General features: G+C 35.7%; 2 protein-coding genes across 6 annotated transcripts; one reads left to right on the plus strand and one right to left on the minus strand.

Moving 5' to 3' along the window:
- Positions 1-1,050: 1,050 nt before the first annotated feature.
- On the plus strand, positions 1,051-8,897 carry LOC110807785 (ubiquitin-conjugating enzyme E2 2-like). Its single transcript, XM_022033027.2, has 5 exons — positions 1,051-1,368; positions 1,482-1,507; positions 5,589-5,678; positions 5,853-5,941; positions 8,345-8,897. The coding sequence occupies exons 1-5, from the start codon at positions 1,244-1,246 to the stop codon at positions 8,471-8,473; spliced, it is 459 nt and encodes a 152-aa protein (XP_021888719.1). The 5' UTR covers positions 1,051-1,243; the 3' UTR covers positions 8,474-8,897.
- Positions 8,898-14,999: 6,102 nt separating this feature from the next.
- On the minus strand, positions 15,000-21,567 carry LOC110807791 (Leucine-rich repeat protein kinase family protein). 5 transcript variants are annotated; one of them, XM_022033042.2, is made up of 9 exons: positions 21,178-21,567; positions 20,817-20,978; positions 19,227-20,609; positions 18,676-18,809; positions 18,090-18,330; positions 17,587-17,795; positions 17,446-17,486; positions 17,030-17,141; positions 15,000-15,787 (listed from the first exon to the last, which is right to left on the minus strand). In XM_022033042.2, the coding sequence occupies exons 3-9, from the start codon at positions 20,560-20,562 to the stop codon at positions 15,509-15,511; spliced, it is 2,352 nt and encodes a 783-aa protein (XP_021888734.1). In that variant the 5' UTR covers positions 20,563-20,609; positions 20,817-20,978; positions 21,178-21,567; the 3' UTR covers positions 15,000-15,508. The 5 variants fall into 5 exon arrangements, with proteins under 5 accessions (XP_021888734.1, XP_021888735.1, XP_021888736.1 ...); XM_022033043.2 differs by having other exon boundaries at positions 15,000-15,167; positions 15,496-15,787; positions 20,817-21,567; XM_022033044.2 differs by lacking the exon at positions 20,817-20,978.
- Positions 21,568-22,849: the final 1,282 nt, after the last annotated feature.

The raw sequence follows: 22,849 nt of genomic DNA on the forward strand, positions 1-22,849 counted from the left end.
TATGCTTTTTCTATTATTTTTCTTGGTGCAGCTGGGTCATCCTGAATTTGAACTAAAGATCTCATCCGTGAAATAAATCAACGCATCTACAGTTTAACTAATTAGAAGAGACTCAATAGAGATTCTTTTTTAGAAGCGATTGATTCATTCTTTCTGAACGTAGCATACAACTTCGGACCACCAAAACGTGAGTGAATGTTAGTGGCAAAAGTGTTGGTATAGTTTTGAGAAGTATCTAACTCCAAACATAATTTTTTTTCCATCTATTTACTAAAGATATATATATATATATGTGTGTGTTTCACTTCTCTCTAGTAAACCAACATGAGCATTAGAGTACTTGAGTTAAGAAATTTCTTGCCTTGTAGAGTTTATATATATATATATATATATATATATATATATTCTTTCGTAAGACTTAGAGAAGGAAATTTAGATTCCAAGATCACTTATAACCAATGGCAATGCATAAATAAAATCTTTTTGGAAAAATACAAAAAGATTTAATTTATATGTAAAGGAAAATAATAATAATAGAAGAATATTATATAACAATAATTAAATGCAATATTTTAATTTACTAAAAATTAAGGGTAATTACAAGACATTTTTTATATTACAATTAGATGTAGAATTTTTTTTTAATTTTTTTTTTTGAAAAATAACAGTAAGTCTTTGTAGAAAATCATAAAATTTTTAATATACAATAAATAATAATTTAAAAAATATCACTGACAATAAATAATTAAATAATAATATAATAAATAATTTTGTTTGAGATTATATGATTTTAATAAATATAATAAATAAAAGAAAATAAGAAAATGTATTAACTTTTTTTATAAAAAAGATATATATTAACTTTTTGGGAGGATAAATAATAAAATGATTGAATTACTTTCTAAAATAAAAAATACTATATGGAAAAATCAAATTATTAATTTCTAAAAATTATTGACAGAACCTATACGTATATACATAATTATATATATATATTATTATTTTTTTCCTTCTTTTTATAAATCCAGAATAAGAAGTTCACACATCTCTACTAGACGAACAAATAAGAAATACGGTTAGACGCTCTTGCGGGAGACACAGCAGAAGCAAGAAAACCCCTCTTTCTACCTTCTCTTTCACCTTGATCCTTCTTGATATATCCTCAGATCTCTTGCTCCTCTTCCCTCTATCTCTCGCACTAGGGATCTTTGTTCCTCTGACTGTGGAGTGAAAGTCAGGAAAGATGTCGACATCAGCTAGGAAGAGGCTGATGAGGGATTTCAAGAGGCTCCAGCTGGATCCGCCTGCTGGAATTAGTGGTGCTCCTCAGGACAACAACATTATGCTCTGGAACGCTGTAATTTTTGGGTATTTCCATATCTTAATTTTCTATTTCCCCCCTTTATTTTCTTGATTTCTGCTTTTGATTGGGTTTTTTTGTTTTGATATTCGTTCGTCGTTTCTGTTTCTGGATTTTCTAGGCCTGATGACACTCCTTGGGATGGAGGTGGGTACTTTTAATATTCCCCGGTATTGGTATTCAATTTTTTGGAAAATTAATTTTCAGTTCTTTCCTTCTTAATTTTTATGTCCTTAACTTTTATGTGTGAAGTTGAGCTGAGAGGGTTGAAGAACTGATCTGATGGGTTTCGTAAGGTTCATGACTTTTGGCTTGTCTTTAGTTGTCGGTTGTTTGCTTTGTAAGGGGTATTATTTCGGTTTGCTCCTCACTTTTGGTGATTTATGCCGAGTTTGCAAGGGTTTCAATGTACCTTCCTCGTTTCTGCTTATCAGGAGCCCCTTTTTTCCTTCTTTGTGCTTGGAATTTACAATTTTTCGTGATTCATATCTGGTCTCAGGTCTGATGTTCATAAGGCAGTAGATTGACAGAAAAAGTAGCATTTAGATTGCCATTTTCCACCATCAATTTTATTTAACCCTAGTTGGAAAGAGGCCAGGTTTCATGGTTACATCATTTATCTAGCATACTAGTACCGAAAGCATATTGGTTCACTATATTCTTTTGGTGGACTTGGCCGATTGCTTTATCCAAAATATCAAACAAAAGGGAAAAATAGCTGTTTCTCCACTTGCTATGGGAATCCCAGAGAGCAAGGGTTCTGATCTCCAAGGAGCCCATTATGCTCAATATTGATAGGCCTCAGACTTCAGTGACCAAGCAACACCTTTGGAATGAGGAGGTTGTCTCTATAAATGTGTTTTTGATCTGATTGTGCAAAATGGAGAGGTCCAGTCCAAGCAGATGATAGGTTTTTATTGTTGTTATTCATTCTGAAGATGTTGTAAAATATGAGTTTCCCTTGGAATTAGTCAAGAAAGATGAAGTGGTACGGAGACCTGAAGCAACTGAGGTTTTTAATGTGAAATCGTACCTCAGAATCATTGAGTTGAAGATGATGGGTGAGGAACATTGAGACCTTCACCTGGAAGATCATATGAAAGATTGGTGTTGCTGGCAAGTTAGTAGTTTTGTCTTGTGAAGTGCCTTGCAAAAATGGTCTTAATCATTGAAATTTAAGGAAAAGTTGTGTCACTTTTTGTTTCGTAACGGTGTTGATCTGCAAGGAAGATGCTTCATCTGTTAACTATCTTCTTTTCTGGTACCTGGTACCTGGTACCTTCTGACTAGAAATCGTCAGGGAATGGCCTTTATTCTTTTGGGGATGAAATAAATGGTAGCTCTTAGAATGGTGGCAATGGAATTGCGAGCATGGTGTGGTTTACTTGTTCTCTTTAGACCAACAGGGGCAAATATCACTCAGTGTCTGTTTGTTGGGTGCTATAGGGGGGAAAAAACTACATGATTCTTTGAAAGCTTGGTCTTAGAAGATTTTGTTTTTCTATTATGAATGAATATGCTTAGCTTTTGGAGCAATGAACATTTTCCAGGTGGACGGAGAGTACTATGTTATTTCACAGCATCATTCAATTTAATTATGTTCTTCCACATACTGATACCATAGTTGCTGTTCTGAATATGTGAAAGGTCATGAGTATTGCCTTTAAACCATTTGCAGTTGATAACCAATTTCCATAAATTGTTGTTGTCATTTCAAAATCTCCAAATCCTTTTACCAAGCAAGGCCTTGTATAAATTAATCAAGGATCTCAGCCCCAAACCACCATCCCTCAAGGGTTTCTTAACATCCGACCACTTAACCAGATGATGTTTTTTCTTCTTCTCACTGTCACCCCATAAAAAATTTGCATTGGATGGCTTCCAATTTTTTGGCAACATTTATGGGAATATTAATAATCCATAAATAATAGATAGGCAGATTTGAGAGAGTGCTCTTTATGAGTGTTAATCTGCCTCGTTTGGACTTAAAATTCTTCTTCCAAGTGGCTAATCTGTTGTTGAATGTTTCAATCACCGGTTCCCAGCATCTTTTGTCATTTTTCTTAGATCCCAAGGGTACACCCAGGTAAGTAATGGGAAAGGAAAATTTTTTACAATCAAGAATGTCACGGAATGAATTTCCAGAATTGTAGCAACCCAGAGCTAATTCTGATTTATGGAGATTAATTTTTAACCTGGACACAGCCTGGAAGCATATCAGAATGCATTTGAGAAATATTAATTGACTTGTGTTAGGTTGGCAGAATATGAGCGTGTCATCCGCGAAGATGACACATTAGACCATTGTCTATTTTCTCTTTAATGAAGTGTCTGTCAACTTCAATATATTTTGGCCTATCGTGTTTTATTGGATTATGAACAATCTTGATAACTGATTTTTTGTCACAATAAACACGCACGAGGTCATCCCTTTTGATCCTTAGATCTCTAGGATCACCGTTCAATCATAATAGCTCGCATACTCTTAGATTCATTGCTCAGAATTCTGACTAAGCACTAGACTTCGTTACTTTATTTTGCTTTTTTATGCTAGTCGAATTGATGTGATCGAAGTTTCTGTATCATTGTTAGTTTTGCTTGATGTGGAAGGAAAGGGATCTAGGCAGATAACATGTGTTATGGACCCGTGAACCCTAGTAGATCTCTTTTTTGAGAGGAGCTATCCTTTCTTTATGATTTGTGCAATCCACATTGATGTATTGGGGGACAGTCATGTGGATTCCTTTATGAGAAGTTAGGAGGTGGTAGGGAAACTATGACCATGCGAGGCTTCAATAATTTTATAGAAGAGCACGAGTTGTGCGATCTTCCACTCAATAACGCTCAATTCAGCTGGTTGTAGAAAGATGAGGTAGATGTTCTTCGTGTCTTAGTTGCTTACTGATTTTCACTTGTTAGGAGGACTTTTTTTTTTCGAAATAGATCTTGTTGGGAGGACACATTTCCTGATTTTATACAGGAGGTTTTACCGAGGTCTTTATCAGATCATTTTCCTATCATGTTGAACTCCCAACATGTCCATTGGGGCCCTATTCTATTCTGGTTTGAGAACCTGTGAATCCAACATCCTGATTTTGTGGATAGAATGAAGAAATGGTGGCATGAAGACATGGTTAGGGGTTTTGCGGGGTATAAATTTGTGCAGGAATTGAAACTCCTTGAGAAAAAGATGAGGAAATGGAATAAAGAAATTTTTGGAGATACAAGGAAGATGAAGATGGTTATTCTCGAGGAACTAAAGGGCTTGGAACCTTAGCATCAGAAAATAACATATCCCAGAACCATTTAAATCTAATTTTCAAACTCAGGAAGGAACTTGAGGAGGTTTTGTTCAAAAAAGAGCAAATTTTGAGGCAAAAGCTAGATTGAAATGCGTGAAAGAGGGTGATGCAAACACTAGGTTCCACTGAGGATGAGGTATCTACACCTTTCATTCAAGGAGTTGATTGGCGGCTAGAATTGGATTTATTGTTTGGGGGGGGGGTTGTGACGGAGATAAGGAGTTGATAAGGCGTGAAATCTGTAACTTGTATACTGAGGATGAGGTATCTAGACCTTTCATTCAAGGAATTGATTGGCAGCCCATTTGTCGTGCCAAAGCTGTGCATATTGAAAGATAGTTTAAGTTAGAGAAGATTCTAAAGGCTATTTGGACTATGTCCACTCAGAAATTCCCTGGTCCAGATGATTTTACCGGAGTTTTATTCCATCATATAGCGCATTATTAAGAATGATTTGATAGAGGTATTTCAAGAATTTCTATTTAAATAAAAAGATATGAGGAAGTATGAAGTCAACCTTCATAACCCTAATATCTATTGATGACTAACGTCTATAACAGTACCTTGTTTGTTTTTGGTTAAGGCTCATTTAGCATGGAATTTCCATGTATTTTTTTGTTTGTAATAGAATGAATTGCAATTCCTTTGAGTTAGAGGGAAATTTTCAGTAGCTTTTGTCAGGTGAAATTGCATGAGCAGCTGGAGTGGGTGAAAATATTGTGCCTAGTTTTATCTAATTCAGTGAGTTCAATGAAAGTAAATCTAGGTTACTTCTGGAATTAGGATTGGTTTTACCCGTCTTGTAATTTATCTGCTTCAACCAGAGATTCTCTCTCTTCCTCAGATGCACTGTTGAAGAGATTTCATAATTGTGTTCATACATTTTCTTGAGATTTTTTCTTTTTCTTCCCCTCTCTTATTTCCAGGTACGTTCAAGTTAACACTGCAGTTCACAGAGGATTATCCAAATAAACCTCCTACAGTACGCTTCGTCTCAAGGATGTTTCATCCAAATAGTATGTGAAATATCTTGTTTCCAATTTTTTTGTTGATGTTCTCTGATAAATTACTTCCTATTGTTACTATTGATTTCTTAATTGTTCATCTTTTCTGTCTGTCCTATATTAATATCTTGTCTTAAAATGGTGATTGATTGCAGCTTCTAACTATATATAATTGCATTTGATTAGTCTACGCAGATGGAAGTATTTGTTTGGATATCTTGCAAAATCAGTGGAGTCCTATATACGATGTTGCGGCTATTCTTACCTCTATTCAGGTACAACATTTTTTGAATTTTTCTTGGGCTGAAAAATTCTATTTCTTGTTAATAATAATTTTCCTTGTGGTGATTTGATACCACAAGCTTTGTGACTAAGTGCTTGCAAGCAATATCTTTTTTCTTTGTTGATGGCTCCTTTTGTTGATCAGTTCCCTCAATGTTTTTATTGATCCAAGTTGGATCACTTTTGCAGATGAAGAGAAAGCTGGAATAAATTTTGTTCAGCTATATCTCATGATATGACATGATTACCACTTTTCTTGAAGAAAGTTGCTATTTGTCTTTCTCTCTTTCATCTGCAAAGAAATTTTCCTTAAACTTAGGCGATTAGATATGGTTCTCTCTGATGGATAGTAGTCAGCAGCTTTTTTGTCTATTCAGGTTCAAACTTTGACAGTTGCCACATTAGAGTTGTATTATTGGTTATTCTTTTAAGGATTATCATCAGGTAGATTTGAGCCTTATGCACTTTGGACTAAAAGATACGTTAAGGACCATTTATCCGAAAGGACGGAATTTTCCTCGTTTCTCATGATTTTGGGTACACAAACTTGTTTATCTGTTGGATTGAATATAGGTGTCCAAGTACTATTCAATCCCAAACAGTGACAAACTCCCAAATTTATTAGGATCTCAAAACCCAAGGAGTGGATATCTTCCACCATAAGCTGATGTCCTTGCTTGATTAGCTAATTGTAGAACAGCTAAAAGGCAACTTTCTAGTGTTTAATTTCAAAGATAAGTTTCTAAAATTTAGTGCTTGAAGCTCTTAATTTTTAGTGGCCATTTTATATATGATTCTTTTTGCATTGAAGTGTCACAGCCGGAAGATACTTTTGGTAAAATCTTGAGATTCCCATAGGAATTCCCAAGCAAGCACAAGTTTTTGGGTAGCAGGAATCCTACTGACGAAATGAAAATTTGTTGTTTGAGAGTGATAGGGTATAATAGGCCTTATCAAACATGTTATCCCATTTTTAACTTCGATTTCTTCGGGAAGCAGATGATTGTTCATCTGCTTCTCACGTTCCGTGCATAGTCGGGAACAATAATAGGAGCATTACAATAGTGCTATTTCATTCTATTCTTCTGCGTATTTCAGGGAAATAGGTACTGGGCTATTAAAACTGTCCGAGTGCTGAGCATCTCTCACTTATCCTTTATCACTTATTCTAGCCCTCTACAATGAAAAAGGAAAAGAAATGAAAATTTTCTCTTAGTTCCTTTCTGATTATCTCCCTCATGTGTGCTCTTTTACTTTCCTCTTGTATTTCAAATAATTAGCAAAAATTATAACCAAAATTGCAAAACAAAAGCAGTAATAATTGGCTTCACTGGAAGTCCTAACCATAGCTGGCTACTGGATATTGCCAGCAACTTTGAATTGGGAAGTTGCTGATTGCTCCAGGCACATTATTTTGGTGACTTAATTTTTCTAGAAACAGCCACAATACCCGTTCAACATCACACAGCCGTCACCATCCTAGATCTCCACCATTCTGGCCATGATGTCAAGCACTGAACTGCAATCTTCAATCCTGAATTTTGACGAGTTCAACTTCAGAAAGTTGGCCCCTTCTGATTGGGAGGCAGTGTGTATTGATTTGCCTATTAAGAAATTGGTTTTAAGCGTAAAAAAATCCTAGTACTATCGAAGTCCTAATCTTGCCCATATTATTACAACAAATGTAGATTGCCAGAAATGAATTCCTAATCTCTTTAGAAATCTAAGTCACCAAACTTCTTCGTTGTCATGGTTGCAAGCTGTTGCTTAAGCTTGTCATGGATGATGGTTTGCAGAGCTCATCAAGTTAAAGTTCCATATGATTGTGTGGGTTTAGCCGTTTGTGAAAAGTTATGACCTAATACATGGCCAGCATATGCCTGAATCAACATTTTCTAAAAAGGGATGCCTCTATCATATTTCTTTACAATTTTGTTGCTCACTGTAGATTGTAACATCTCGAGGACATCTTTCCCTCCTTTCATTGTACTTCTCTCCTCTTGTCTTAATAGATCTTCTTTTGTTAAGAAAAAAAAAAAAGAAAACATATATGGCTCAAATTGCTTCTTAAATGTTTAGAAGTCACGTGTCTGGCATTTTCTAAATTTGTACTTAAGCTGGCAAGTTTAATTTGGAAAGCCTCATTATCGAAGGAGGCTACTGTCTGTACCTGTTATTTGTTTAATTCAACCTTGGCCCTGTTTGATCTTTTTATCTTCTTTTGATGTCTTACGTTCAAGCAGCTTCATGCTTTTGAAGACTTCTCTGCTGGAGTTGTTTAGGGTTTTGTTTCTATGATGATTTTCTAATTTTTATGGTTCCTGTTGGTTGGACTTTTACTTTTTCATCTGAGGTTTTAACCTGCTAATAATAATATGTCTGCTGTGTTTTCTTAGTCTCTGCTTTGTGATCCAAACCCAAATTCCCCTGCAAACTCTGAAGCAGCCCGCATGTTTAGTGAGAATAAGCGTGAATACAACAGGAGAGTGCGTGAAATAGTGGAACAGAGCTGGACAGCTGACTGAGCCAATAAAACCACTAGCAACCTGTGCCATCCCAGAAAAATAAAGAGAGGTAGCTGTGGTGGCAAGCTTGAAAGTGAGACTAGTCCCAGAAAATCTTGTTAGATGGTGTATTTTCATGATTGGGCTTGGTGTGCATTTTTCTTAGAAGATTTGTTGAAATGATTTTATTTCTGCCTAAAAGACAGCTCTGCTTAAACTTTGTCAGTTAAATGCTCTTCTTTCACAACCCTTCTGTAGTGTTGGCTTCTGTTTGGGCATTTGTATAGAAGTACTATTATAGGAGTGATGTTCAGGACAAATATTTGAGAACGGATAACACTGTCTCTTGGAGAAGAGTTTGGGAGGAGCTCATCCCTTGTAATATACTCGTGTGGAAAGTTGAACATTTTGAATGAATGCCTGGATATCCTTTTCTTGATGTCAAGTTGGAAGTTTCTCCCCTATTGTCAAGCCTCTTGACTTCCTGAATGTTTCTTGCTTCTGTATATTAATTTACCCTTCCTAGTTGCAGCCGGATGATGCGATTTGGTAGGCTTTGGCCAAAACTTTCCTTGAGCCTTGGAACAAAGGCTTTATGGCTTTAGTTAAGCAAAGAGAAGGGGATGGTTGGTAGTAAATTTGTCACTTTAAAGGTTCGTCAACTGCATGACTAATTGTAAACTAAGTTTAATTTGTCACATGTTACCAAAGTGTATAAAGATGCGCTAGTTTAGATCGCTGGTACCTGTTTAAGAGACTGAATCCTATGAAATACTATTGCATGGTCTTATTGTGATGGTGATTTGGCAAATGGAGAAATAATGGAGATAGAGATTTGGCTAGTTTTTATTTTGCAAATGTTTATGATGCATAGCTTGAAGTACAGAGATAAATTTGAGTTTGTGATTATTTAAATTCTTATACATAGTTAAAATGCTATTGCCACAAATTTTCTTCTTTACCTGCACATAGCTTCTTTTTCTTCTCTAACTTCTATGTCTAAAGGTTATGTAATAAAATTCTAATTTAGGGTATAGAAAACTTATATTTAGTTTTCAAAAAAATTACATTTAGTTTAATAGTTTTTGTAGTTCGATTTATATGCAAAGCTGCTTCGAACATGACAATTTAATTTTAATAAATTATAAATGAAATGGAAATAATAAACTTTAGATTTCATCAAAATTAATAATTTTAAAAATATATCATCATAACTTAGAGACATATATATTTTGAAATATAAATAGAACTATAAAAATCTATTAAACTAAAAATGCATTACAGAAAGAAAAATTTAATTTAATAGAATATTTTATAAATTCATAATCTGGTCCAAAAAATAATTTTCATAAATTTACATGTTCCAAAAATAAAATTTTAGTTTTTTTTTTAATAAATTCATATATTTATTAATTAAAAAAATATATATTATTTATAACATTATAGAATTAATATTAAAACGGAAATACACACGAAATTATAGTTCAACTTGAACTTACACTTCTTGTTGAAAAAGTTATAAACCGATCATTTAAATAAGATTTTTTTAAAAAAAATATTATAATTTTTATTATTCATTTATTCTAATAAACAAGAATCTTCTCAAGTAACTTTGAGTGTTGGTAACACTAGTATATATGTAGCAACCTTCTTGAGACTTTTTGCACTAAAATCACCAAAATGACTAAAATAATTTTATCTTAACAAACTAAAATTGGTGTTTGAAATTTTTAGCTTAATGCCCATCCCTAAAATATAAATAATTATTTAATATGAGTCTAAGATAATTTAGATTATTATTTCATAAAATTTATGAAGCTATTCTATAATTTCGTATAAATTATTAAGTTCTTTTGTAATTGTAGAAATAATAATTCTATATTTATAAGTTAATTGTTAGAGTTTAACTAAAAGATTATATGAATCCTTGAAAAAGAAGAAAAAGAAGAAAAGAGTGCTTGCGACAAAAATGTAAGTTTTATAAGCCCTAAATTAGAACTTTATTACATGAAATTTAGACATAGAAGGTAAAGAAAAATGAACTTATGTGCACGCATAGATGAAAATCTGTGGCAATAGCATTTTAACTATGTATAAGAATTTAAACAATCACAAATCTAAATTTATCTTTGTGCTTCAAGCTATACATTATAAATATTTGCAACATGAAAACTAACTAAATATCCGTCGTCATTCATTCTCCATTTGTGAAAATACTAACTATAAAATCACTATCTCATGAGATCATGCAATAGTGTTTATAGGATTCAGTCTTTTAAACAGATATCAATTATCTAAACTGACATATTTTCACATTTCTAACGAATAATCTGCCCTCAAATTTTAGTAATATGTAATAAATTAACCTAATTTACAATTAGTTATATAATTAACGAAGATTTAAACTAGAAAATTTCGTGCCTGAGTCCAAATGTACTTATGATTCAAGATAAGTGGATGTTATGGCATGTAGCAATAGTATGTTTTGACACCTATTTTTTAGAAAATAATGATAGTTTTATAAAATATTGTACAATGCAATGATTGGACTCTACTGTGTAATATAGCATCTATGAGATCTAGGTATATTATACTTGTTATATGATTTAGTACAGATATTAATGCACTGTACTTACTTTGTGATCTGATACAAGTGTGTAGTGTTCTATGTTTGCTGTGTGCTATGATACATGATGGTTTTTTATATGATTTTGGAACATGGGATAAATATGTTTCACTTATGTATGTGATGATATGATATATTATATGTATTTAAACGTGCCTTACAATACCGATTTATTAGGATAGTGTATCTCATTCCTCTATCATTTTTCACATAAGGAGAATTCCACTGCATAATAGAAAGTGATAGGGAAGAAAAATTGTGAAGTTAGTATTAAGAATCGATACTACTATACTGTTGTATTTGGTGATATATGAACAAAAGTTTTATACTCTCGTATTGTACTGTATCTTATATACATTATTCAATAAATATAACATTTGTAACCACTTTGTATTTTAATAAAAATTAAGTTTTATTATTTAATTGTAAATATAAGTGTGCTCTGGACACACTCTATAAGAGAGGGATGACCGCTAAAGGTGGTACAAGAATCAAGTTTCGATTCTAGAACCTCTGGGTTATGGGCCCATCACGCTTCCCCTTCTCTTTGCTTAACTAAAGCCGGAAAGCCTTTGTTCCAAGGCTCAAGGAAAGCTTTGGCCGAAGCCTACCAACTCGCATCATTCGGCTGCAACTAGGAAGGGTAAATTAATTTACAGAGGCAAAAAACATTCAGGAAGTCAAAGAAGCTTGACAATAAGCGAGAAACTTCCAACTTGACATCAAGAAAAGGATATCCAGGCATTCATTCAAAATGTTCAACTTTCCACATGAGTATATTACAAGGGATGAGCTCCTCCCAAACTGTAGCGCCCGGACCGAGAAAAAAAAAAAAGCCACGTCGGCAGCCACGTCAGCAGGCTCGGTCAGCAGTCCCGGCCAACCGGGGCCTGCCACGTGGCAAGACCACGTCGCTCCTGAACGAGCCACGTTGGCGATCCGCGTGGGCGCGATCGGACGGCCCAGATCAATCGCGCGATCGGACGGCCCATATTTAATCAAAAACGGACGGCCCAGATTAAAACAAAATGGACGGCTGAGATCAAAGGGCAAGGGGTTATAAATAGAACCCCCACACCAGACCACAAACCCTAGCCGCCTGCCGCTCGCCGGAGAAGACGAACCAGAGGCCGACCGCCGCCACCCGCCGCCGCACCGGGGAAATTTCCGACCGCCGATCGAGGTAAATTTCATACCCCCGACTCGTTTTTCCACGCTGATTCCTCCTATGGTCAAATCGAAGCTAAAATCCCGGCCAAACGGCCGGAATACGCGGCCGAAGACCAGCAGCGCCGCCGCGCTCCCTCTCGGTTTTTGCCTCCGACGAGGCCCTTCCCGGCCTCCGTTTGATGCAATTTTTATATCACCGTGATCACCATTCTTTTCTCTACAGGTTGACCGGAGCCGAATCACCAAAACACGAACCTCGCCGGAGAGCCGCCGCACCCGAGACTGCCGCCGCCAGTAAGCTCCGTTTTTCCGTGATTTTTTGGCCCCCCGAGGGCCCTAGGGTTGTTTTCTCACAGGGACCGATGCGAGTGTGGCCGAATTCAGCCGAAAACGACCGAAAACAGCCAACCCGAGGTGACTCGCCGCCGCCGTGCCGGAGTTGCGATTTGGGCCGAAAGAGGCCCTGGGCCTAATTTGGGTTTTTTTTTTGAACACGTGCAGGTACCGTTAGTGTGTTTCAGTTCCCCGGGAAAAATTCAGGGAAAATTAGGGACGGCCTGTAGGCGCACTGTGAATCGTATTCGGATCCCGAAAACAAGTAAGGACCCCTCACCCTATTTCCTATCACGGTATTAAAGTTCAAAATGATAAAACGGTATTTCTTGAATTAACGCATGTGTGAAATTGCTTAAGGTTGCTAATGGAGCCCGAGTCTAGTGTGATTGATGATTTACTATTATTTGGCCTGTTTTACAGCTTTAAATGCATTATGAGGTTTGATGTGTTCATTTTATAGTTTCGAGTGCATATATTACTGTTTTATTAATTATGGGTTGAATGACTGAAGAACTGATACTGTATGTTGTCTGTTCGGCATGAATTACGATTTGCTTGTTTAAATGTGAATTGATGATGCTTATTGAGGAAAAGGAAAATGAAAGATTGTGTAGACTGATAATTGTATGATGGGGTCAGCCTGACTAGATATCCTGGGAGATGGTGGACGGACCGGGTCCGTAGGGAACCCTACCGGGATTGTGGTCTCACATGCCGGACGGGGTATGGAGATCTTATGGTTTTGGCGCCCATACCGGACGGGGTATGGGGACGGCCCGTTTCACCCTCATACCGGACAGGGTATTGAGGTTTATGGTTTTGGCGCCCATACCGGACGGGGTATGGGGACGGCCCGTTTCACCCTCATACCGGACGGGGTATTGAGGTCTATGGTTTTGGCGCCCATACCGGACGGGGTATGGGGACGGCCCGTTTCACCCTCATACCGGACGGGGTATTGAGGTCTATGGTTTTGGCGCCCATACCGGACGGGGTATGGGGACGGCCCGTTTCACCCTCATACCGGACGGGGTATTGAGGTTTATGGTTTTGGCGCCCATACCGGACGGGGTATGGGGACGGCCCTGGAAACTGATTATGAATGTTAAAGGTTAACGGATAGCGGGACCCCTATGGACCCCCATGGATACTAGTAAGCTGGTAAATGAGAAAATGATATGTTGTATAATGATTGAATTACAAAATGCATGATAAGTGCTATGTTTTACAGCTTATATTATTCCATGATTGTGATAATGTTATTGTTTTCTTATATTGTTTCATGAATTCCACCGAGGTAAGTGGATGGTAAAGGTTTTATCATAAATAAAAAGGATTTGTTGTAAATCATGCTCCATTGGTCTTTTGTGTTTTTCTACCCACCTTTACCTCCGTGACGGTGAGATATCGTGACGTTCTTACTGGGCTAGTGTAGCTCACTCCTTATTTAACCATTTCAGATCAGGAAGACATGGTTCCCGAGCCCGTTCCGCAGGAGCACGACGAAGGGGATGCTTAGAGATTCTGTAGTCATACTCATAGTTTTATTTTCGAGTTTCTCTTTTAGTTAGTTTAATCTTTTATATTTTAAGTACGTTTTTGGTTTTCGTGTAAGGGATGTTAACTGAAATTTTGATCTCGTTTCCGCATTTTATGTGTTTAAATACTCATTTCATTTTCACATTTCCGGGGTCGTTACACAAACTCTTCTCCAAGAGACAGGGTTATCCGCTCTCAAATATTTGTCCTATACATCACTCCTATAATAATGCTTCTGTACAAATGCCCAAACAGAAGCCAACACTACAGAAGGATTGTGAAAGAAGAGCATTTAACTGACAAAGTTCAAGCGGAGCTGTCTTTTAGGCAGAAATAAAATCATTTCAACAAATCTTCTAAGAAAAATGCACACCAAACCCAATCACGAAAATACACCATCTAACAAGATTTTCTGGGACTAGTCTCACTTTCAAGCTTGCCACCACAGCTACCTCTCTTTATTTTTCTGGGATGGCACAGGTTGCTAGTGGTTTTATTGGTTCAGTCAGCTGTCCAGCTCTGTTCTACAATTTCACGCACTCTCCTGTTGTATTCACGCTTATTCTCACTAAACATGCGGGCTGCTTCAGAGTTTGCAGGGGAGTTTGGGTTCGTGTGCATTTTTCTAAGACACGACTACACTCTTGTGTTCATTTATAATTTATTAAAATTAAATTGTCATGTTTGAAGCAACTTTACAATAGTACACCAATATTTACAAATAAATTCTAGTGTTTTTCTTTCTCTTGTGAAATTCATTTGTTCCAGAACACTCTTGAGCTCCCTTCTAATCTTCAGAAGAGATAATTGGTTGTACTTTTATGAGCATAATTGAAGTTGTATACACTCTCTCTATTGTCAAAATGGAGTAAAGTGTGGGAGAACCTCAGATTTCACATTGTCATGAAAAACTGGTTTTGGTATAAAACAATCCGTGAACAAGATAACCAGGAACTGATATCAATAGACACGATGAGTATTAAACAGCATTCTTTCTTAGGAAACAGGTATATACAATTGATTCTGCAACTTCCTTCTAGTCATCTGCAATTGCACCGAAATGAGATAAAATGAGAAGAACACAATAAGGGAAACAAAAACCTCTATCGAAAGCTCGACATGCCATGAATGGATGAACAAATGAACTGAAAAGCTTCTTAACGTGGTATTAGATTCATGGATGCTGTTTCTCTGATGCCTCTAGTGAGCTGCTATACCCTGAAGCAGTGATAGAGGATGAAGAAAACAAAGAAGGAAGACAAGTATGTCCCAAGAGGTATGGTTGTTTTTCTTTTTTTGTTGAGAAACAAATGAAAGAAGCTTCAACTTCATAAACATGCTTTTCCAGAAAAGTTCTCATTATCATAAAAACCTGGTTTTTGCTGCTAATTATAGGTGAGGTGTAGGTTGGGAGGTGCTGAAAGGGAAATTGGGGAACCTTCACTGCTCTGGGAGACCCCCTGCCATTCATCTTGGATTTGAGAAGCAAACTGCAAGTTCCACAGCACATCCTCCACGGATGGTCTATCTGCTGGCTTGTTTAGCAAACATCTGAAGCAAATCTCCATCATCGTCTTTAATGATTGATCTGAGCATGTCTTCCTAACTGCTCGATCGACCATGGTCCTTCTATCTGCATCGTCAGCTTGGATACTGGTTTGCAACTGCATACGTTCAAGGAGTAATAAGTCAATTATGGATATGATAAAATAACTCCGACCAAAGTTTTCTTTGTAGTTCTTATTGATTCAAACCATGAGAGTTGATGTGCATTATACATGATACTCGAAAGATATTTACCATGTGCTGGAAGCTCACGGTTGGTAAATGAGTTTCTCTTCTATACTAATGCACCATTAAAGCTAAGAACTACTCAAGGAGCTCCAGCTGATAGTGAATTATTTACACAAATATGTGAGCCAACTTGACGTGGATTTTGGAGATTGGCATTTGCCATAATATTTCTAAGAACTATTCAAGGCACTTCAGCTGATAATGACACGAGACATCCCTTAGATTCGGAGCATGTGGATAAATATATTGCTAGTAATTATATGGCAATCTACATCTTTCTGTTTCCAAAATGTAAGTTTGAAGTAGATTTTATTTTTGAATGATTCGTGCAAGCATTGGATGCCCAAACAAGAATGTTGAAAGGCAACTTAATTTTCATTCTCAAAATTAAGAGGTGGATGAGTTTGGGAAAAAGAGTTGAGAGCACTCTATCTCTGAACCTCCAGTTATAATTTCCTTTGAGGAACAAAATCATTCCACTGGATTTGGTCATTCGTTGCGCCAAACAAGAATGTGATATGACCATGCAGAGATGAAGATAGTCAATGTAAGTGAAACCATGCTTCACTGTATAAGAAAGACAAATGGCTTGTATACCATTTTGAGGCTGGCTCTTCTTAGACACGTTTCTGAGACAAATATAGAAAGTTGTAGGAAAGTTCAAATTCCACAAAAGAGGAAGCTGGATTAATGAAATTTAAGGTGCTGCATGATAGCCTATTGTATTTGTGTCGAACATGAATAGAATTTTCTGTTGTCTGTTCCCTAATATCTATATTTTCAGTTGAAATGACGTTATTATGCAACAGCCACCTGCCAGAAAGTATGGAGCCTCTCTCATGTAACCGGAGAGAATGATGATCTGGAAAATCTTTAGAAAAAGGCGACAAGATAAGTGTGTTGTGCTCATATTAGGAAAAAGAAAGAGAACCATTCTGCATCCTCGTTGATGAAAAAATGAGCTTGTATGACTTGCAAGTTCAATCAATATCAGATTTCAACCTCATTCCATGTTATCATCTATAATTTGTATGAGATATGAAGGAAATCTACGGAGAAGGAACCGAAATTATATCAATGAAAGGGGAAAACAAATATAGAAGCATCCTAACCTGATCTTTTAGAGCATCCACTTCATTCCTGGATTTGAATGGCCTTCCAACAATTATTTCAAGTAAAATTACTCCAAAGTCGTAAATATCAATCTTATCTTCACGATTTAAGCTGTCAAGAACAAATGATTAGAGAAACATCATATACTCTTTGAGGAAGCTCATGCAATGAAAATTTTTCAATATTGAGAAACTCACGTATCATTATCCTTCTTAAATGAAATAGTAGAGATTCATGTTTACATGAATTTAATTCTAAATTGATTAGAGACCAGAAAATGCAATGTCATTCTTGCTTAAATTAGTCATCAGGAAAACTTAAGCTTTTTACGCTTTGATAAGCATTTAGTCTTTAACCATCCTTATTGAAATATCCCAGTAACTAACTCGATCCAATTACATCCATCACTGAATACCTTGTACTAATGCCATGGTCTTTGGATCCACCAGGACCACCCTGCAAGCATGAACAGATAATACAAGCTCAAATTGCTTACTCAAACAAAAATATTTCCTTGACCAGAATAACCTAACAGATCAAATTATGTCTTGTATACCATTACTGTGTTCTCTGCTAGTAATGGGAGGTTGTAGCTGCTAATCTTTGCAACAAAGTTGTGGTCCAATAAAATGTCCGTTATTTTCAAATTATTTGAATAAACTCCCGGTACAATTCCGGTATGCAAGAATTCGATGCCCTTTGCTACACCTATTGCAGCTGCTATTCGCTGTTCCCAGTTAAGCAATCGTCTGGTGCGTCGCTCTGCTATTCAAAAGAAGATATAGAACCAAGATTTAGATAACAGTGGACAAAAGTGGTACTTTGGAATACATAAATGGACTACATTGTCAGTTGTTTGACCAATTATATTTTTTGTGGAATTGTTTCATGTGGTTTGACCAATTACATTTGATTGACAAATTACAGAAATGATTCACTATTTTTAATCAGCATTATTTACTGATCACTTTCAGATGGAGCCTGATAATAGGAGAAGGGCAAGCAGTGTGATGAATATGTCATTACTCTGAGAATCTACAGAGAAATTTTATATATTACCAGATATCCAGTTTCTTAGGGTGCCATTTGGTACATATTCAAATATGAGAAACATTCTGCTGACGCTGGAATCATCCAAGTAGCACTCAAAACAGTGTCCAAGAGCACTGACTAAATGACGATGTCTCAGTTTTGATATCAGCTCTATATGATGCATGAAATTTTGAGGACAGTGACTTCTCTTCATTTTAAGGCATCTAACAGCAACAAAAGAACCATCCTTCAGCCGACCTCTATACATCTGGAAGTAGGAAAGATACAAATTAATGTTGTAGGAAGGAAACCCCTCTTTACAAAATATGAGAACAAACAAGGAAGTATGATAATGCACATGTCACCAATTCTGTGAAGAGATATGTGGTATTGATGAGTATCAATGGAAACATATAGTTTATAATTGGATAAGGATGAAAATTGCAGCAAAATTTGCATGGAGACCTAATAAAAACCTTCTTTTGTGCTAAGACATTTTATTGGGAAAACACAGCTCCTATATATTGAAAAGTAACTAGAAGGCTCATGCTATGAGTAAAATATAAACACAACTTAACATGTAGCAGGTTTTCACTAGTCTTGGTTGCCATACCTGCCCTTGAGAACCTTCACCCATGAAAGCTAACGTGTCAAAGTTGTTTGTAGCAACCTCGAGCTCCTCCAATGAAAACGTTCGATAGGCTGGAAGGCCAAGTGCTCCTAGCTTCATTGAGCGAGATATATACCCTTCATTGGAGCAAAAGATGCAGAATTTCTTAGAAGAAATTGGATGCCCATAAGTAAGGATTTATGATTGTTTTGCTTATCCCAGGAATATTCTCCAACAGGGCAGAGGCTCATCAAGTTAGGATGTTTTAAACTCATAACAATATAAAACCTTAGGACTTAGCTTTGTGATATCTAGAGGCATAGCATTAACCTCCAACTACTGTGAACCAAACAAGTGCAAAATTGGAGATTATTCTACCCATTCAAGATATATAAGTGTATTCACCATTTTGTTTCCTATATTATAACCAGGATTTGCAATAATAATGTAGCATCAAACATTAAAAAAAATATTAAAAATTTTCCAGTATGACAAAGGCAATAAAACTCGGAATGTGCAAGTAGTGAGACGGGAAGAGAGAAACCAAAACTTACTTGCATCTGATAGCAACTTTGAGGTGTATCTAGTTGATGCATTCTCTGCAATCAATCTTGTTGGGTATTTTTTTATTGTTCTCTTGGCATTTACTCTCCTGATAAACAGGAAAATCAGGCCGACGAGTGCTGCTGCACCAATGATCCCCCCAGTTATGCTTAAGGCAAGAACTGATTTTGAGGTATGCTTCTTTCTGTGAGGAATGATTCCAACAGCTAAAGCTTCATTATGACAGAAGGAAAATGGATGTTGATTTTCCCTTCCCGCTAGACAATTCCTTCCATACAGGACAACCTTCCTCCTAGATTTTGGCACAAGGCAACTAGGTATGCTTCCAGTCAACAGATTTGACGACAAATCCACATATTTGAGTTCCGCATTGCAAGAAAGGTTCTCAAAAAGCATTCCGGTGAATTTGTTTGTGCCGATGTTCAAATAAATAATCGATGGCAGTGCTAACATTGATGTTGGGAATGGCCCAACAAATCTATTGAAAGAGAGATCCAGTTGTTGAAGCTGATAATAGGAGCTCGCTTCAGCAGGAATGCCAGACCTGAACTTGTTCTTGCTCAGCACCAGCATAACCAACTTATCACTAAGCTTAGGAAAATGAGGTCCTAAAGCATTGTCCTTCAAGTCGAGCACTTGAAGGTTGATCAAACTGCTAAAATCAGGAACATCTCCATAGAAATGGTTATGTGAAAGTGTGAGAACTCTAAGATTTTCCAAACGACTCAATGAACTTGGCAAAGTTCCATTAAACATGTTCTTCCTCAAACTCAAGACAGTCAAAGTAGGTAGAGAACCCAGCCAACTAGGTATCTCACCAGAAAGCATGTTATCGTCAAGTATGAGTGTTTGGAGACTTACAAGGGATGAAAGCTCTCGAGGGATAGAGCCATAAAGGAAATTTGAACTCACGTTAAGTATTTCAAGAGATGATAAATGCCCAATTTTTCTGGGCAAATGACCCCATAATCCAAGAGAAACCAAAGTGAGAACCTTCAGGTCTGGAAGCTTAACAAGGGTCATTATAAAGGAATCTAAGGAAAAGTTCCTAGGTAAAAGAGGAGCTCCCTTATTGCCAACTATATGCAGCTGGGTTATGTTTTCCTCATAGCATACGATAGTTAGAGATGAACTAGTTTCGGCATTGCAGAAATTCGTACTGTTATTCCAGCTGCTTAAAACAGCCGGAAAGTTTAAAAGACCCTGAATTTTCAAAAGGGTCTGAGCATGAGAGGACTGTGGTTGCTCTGCATGGTTGAGTGAAGCCAAAATCGAGAACAAAACTAGGAAAGCAGAGCAGTAGAAATCAGGGAATATCTTTGCCATTAGTTTCAAGTATATGCAAAGCTAGTGCACAGATCACGTATTCTCCTCTGCAAAACATAACAGTATGAAAATATATAAACACACATGAATCAACAATAGTAGCTTCTGATTTAAATGAGAAATAAAGCATGAGTAATTATGTTGATTAATCAAGAAAATTCAAGTGAGAATTAACATAACGGGTTTCATGGGTATAGATATTTTAGAAAAATATCTATATTCATTGTTTTAACATGGCTTGTTTGAAACCTTACCTATCACGGAGAGTAGACTAAAAATATCTCCTGTGGAAGCTTCCTAGGCGCTAGGCGAATCAAAGCCTCTGGCAAACTCCAAAGAAATTATCAACAAACAGAACCAAAGCCTCTAAAAGTCCCACTGAAATTCAGTTCATATCACACAGCTTCCACTTCCCACTTAACAAATTCAAAAGCAAACAGAAAACCCATTTCAAAAATTCCTCGAGAAAGTTCACCCAAATAGAAAAGAAGGGAAAAGAAGCTAATAGTGAATCAAAGCGTACTGAAGCTTTTTCTGACTCCCATCTTGATCAAAACCCAAAAAACATATAAACTGTAGTTCAAAACCTGTTAATGAAGGACCTCAAAATCTTACTGTTTGTTTCTGGAGTTCAGCTTCCCAGCTCATGCAAAGACAAAGCAAGTGACAGAGGTAGAGTCCAGTGACACTTGTAGTCCGGCCAAAAGTTCCGCTGGGATCATGACCTGGAAATCCCACAAAACGACATTCGATTTTCACAGAAATAAGAAAAGAAAACCCAATAACGACATTACTTTCTTCTCTTGTATCTTTCTCTTTCTCCCTTCTCTGTTTCTTTTTTCTTTTCAAGGTTCGAAAAAGAAGTTCATGTCTGGAACTGAGAAAAGAAAAAGATGCTCGCAGAAGAGAACCCTTTATTCCTTCCACTTATCTTTCCCCGGCATGCAAACAGATTTTACCAGTTAATCAAACTTCTATTTTGTACATCACTACCATAATATACTATAAAGCTTTATATATACATATATTATAAGAAAGAAAAGGTGTGTGGGGGCACATACTGTAGAGTGAACTCACACTTTGTGGGTGTGGTGGTGACCGGTGAAATTTGGCTGTCTCTGGTCACGTAAGGCGTCAACTTTGAGCGATGGGCCCCACTTCCAGGTTCAGTCAGTTGCTTCTGGCGCCTCCCCCCTGCTGCTCACTGTCACTCTAACAAATACCCGCCTGTTATCTTTCATCTTAATTTAATTACTTCCATTCAATTAATATATGCTGCTCATGTCATTTTCATTATAATGTAAATAGTATATATAATTAATGAAATGTATGTATTATTTATTTAAAAATATTTTAATCATAGTTATTTTATTTTTATTATATGTAATATATTTTTACTCAGTAAAATAAAATATATATATTTTATAAATTAATGTAATTTATTTGTGAGGAAAATATAAAGATGGGAATTGAATTTGTAAATTGCTAATTAAAGAATTGGTTGAATCTAAAAGATTTGTTGTTGGCCCCATCTTGCCATTTCCCAGGAATGTTCCCATTAAAATAAATCAAATGAAAGTAATAATCAAAATAAATAATTATTTATACATATATATATATATATAAGTAATTGATGCAATTTGAATTATATAATCTAAAAAAAAAAAAGTACTCTAGAATCAGAATTTTGAAAAGAAAAATAAAATTACCAGATTTTTGGAAAATTATCAAAAGTGGGCATGTGGTGTTATTAATAAATTAATGCTAAACATAAGATATATCTATATATATATGTATATGTGTATGTATTGTTGTCTGAATCTATGTATAAGATACCAGCCTGTCTCATACTATTCAATATATATAATATATATATGTATATATTTTTTTTATAAAAAGAAAGCAGTTTATCAGAATTTTTATTTGCTTAGAATAAAACTTTATTGAGTAGCCTTTTTCTTTTGGTGTAACCCAAGTTTGCTCAATATGGAAATATAACACAAAATAAATTATTGAGTAAATATCTTAAATTCTATTAAGAAAAATATTTTAAAATATACAAAATTTATCTGTTCAATAAAATTATTTATCACTCTATATATTTAAATAAATTTATATTAAATAATATATTTTATTCATCAATACACTGTTATAATTAATATTTTAAAATAAAAATTTATATATTTTAATAAAGAACACGTAAGATACATACAGTTAAAATTATATATTTATAAAAAATTATAAAAAAAAATTTAATTATTTAATTAAATAATTACTATGATTTATA

Source organism: Carica papaya, chromosome 6, assembly GCF_054855325.1.
Source record: "Carica papaya isolate Zhongbai chromosome 6, ASM5485532v1, whole genome shotgun sequence".
Lineage (NCBI taxonomy): Eukaryota > Viridiplantae > Streptophyta > Magnoliopsida > Brassicales > Caricaceae > Carica > Carica papaya.

Excerpts from the sequence above, each read along its gene's own strand:
- LOC110807791 (XM_022033044.2), bottom strand. The coding sequence starts at position 20,562 with ATGGCAAAGATATTCCCTGATTTCTACTGCTCTGCTTTCCTAGTTTTG. Across the intron at positions 18,810-19,226 it reads AAAGTTGCTATCAGATGCAA|GGTATATATCTCGCTCAATG; the intron begins GTAAGTTTTGGT and ends GCTCCAATGAAG. Across the intron at positions 17,487-17,586 it reads TAGCAGAGAACACAGTAATG|GGTGGTCCTGGTGGATCCAA; the intron begins GTATACAAGACA and ends TCATGCTTGCAG.
- LOC110807785 (XM_022033027.2), top strand. The coding sequence starts at position 1,244 with ATGTCGACATCAGCTAGGAAGAGGCTGATGAGGGATTTCAAGAGGCTC. Across the intron at positions 1,369-1,481 it reads TGGAACGCTGTAATTTTTGG|GCCTGATGACACTCCTTGGG; the intron begins GTATTTCCATAT and ends TGGATTTTCTAG. Across the intron at positions 1,508-5,588 it reads TGACACTCCTTGGGATGGAG|GTACGTTCAAGTTAACACTG; the intron begins GTGGGTACTTTT and ends TCTTATTTCCAG.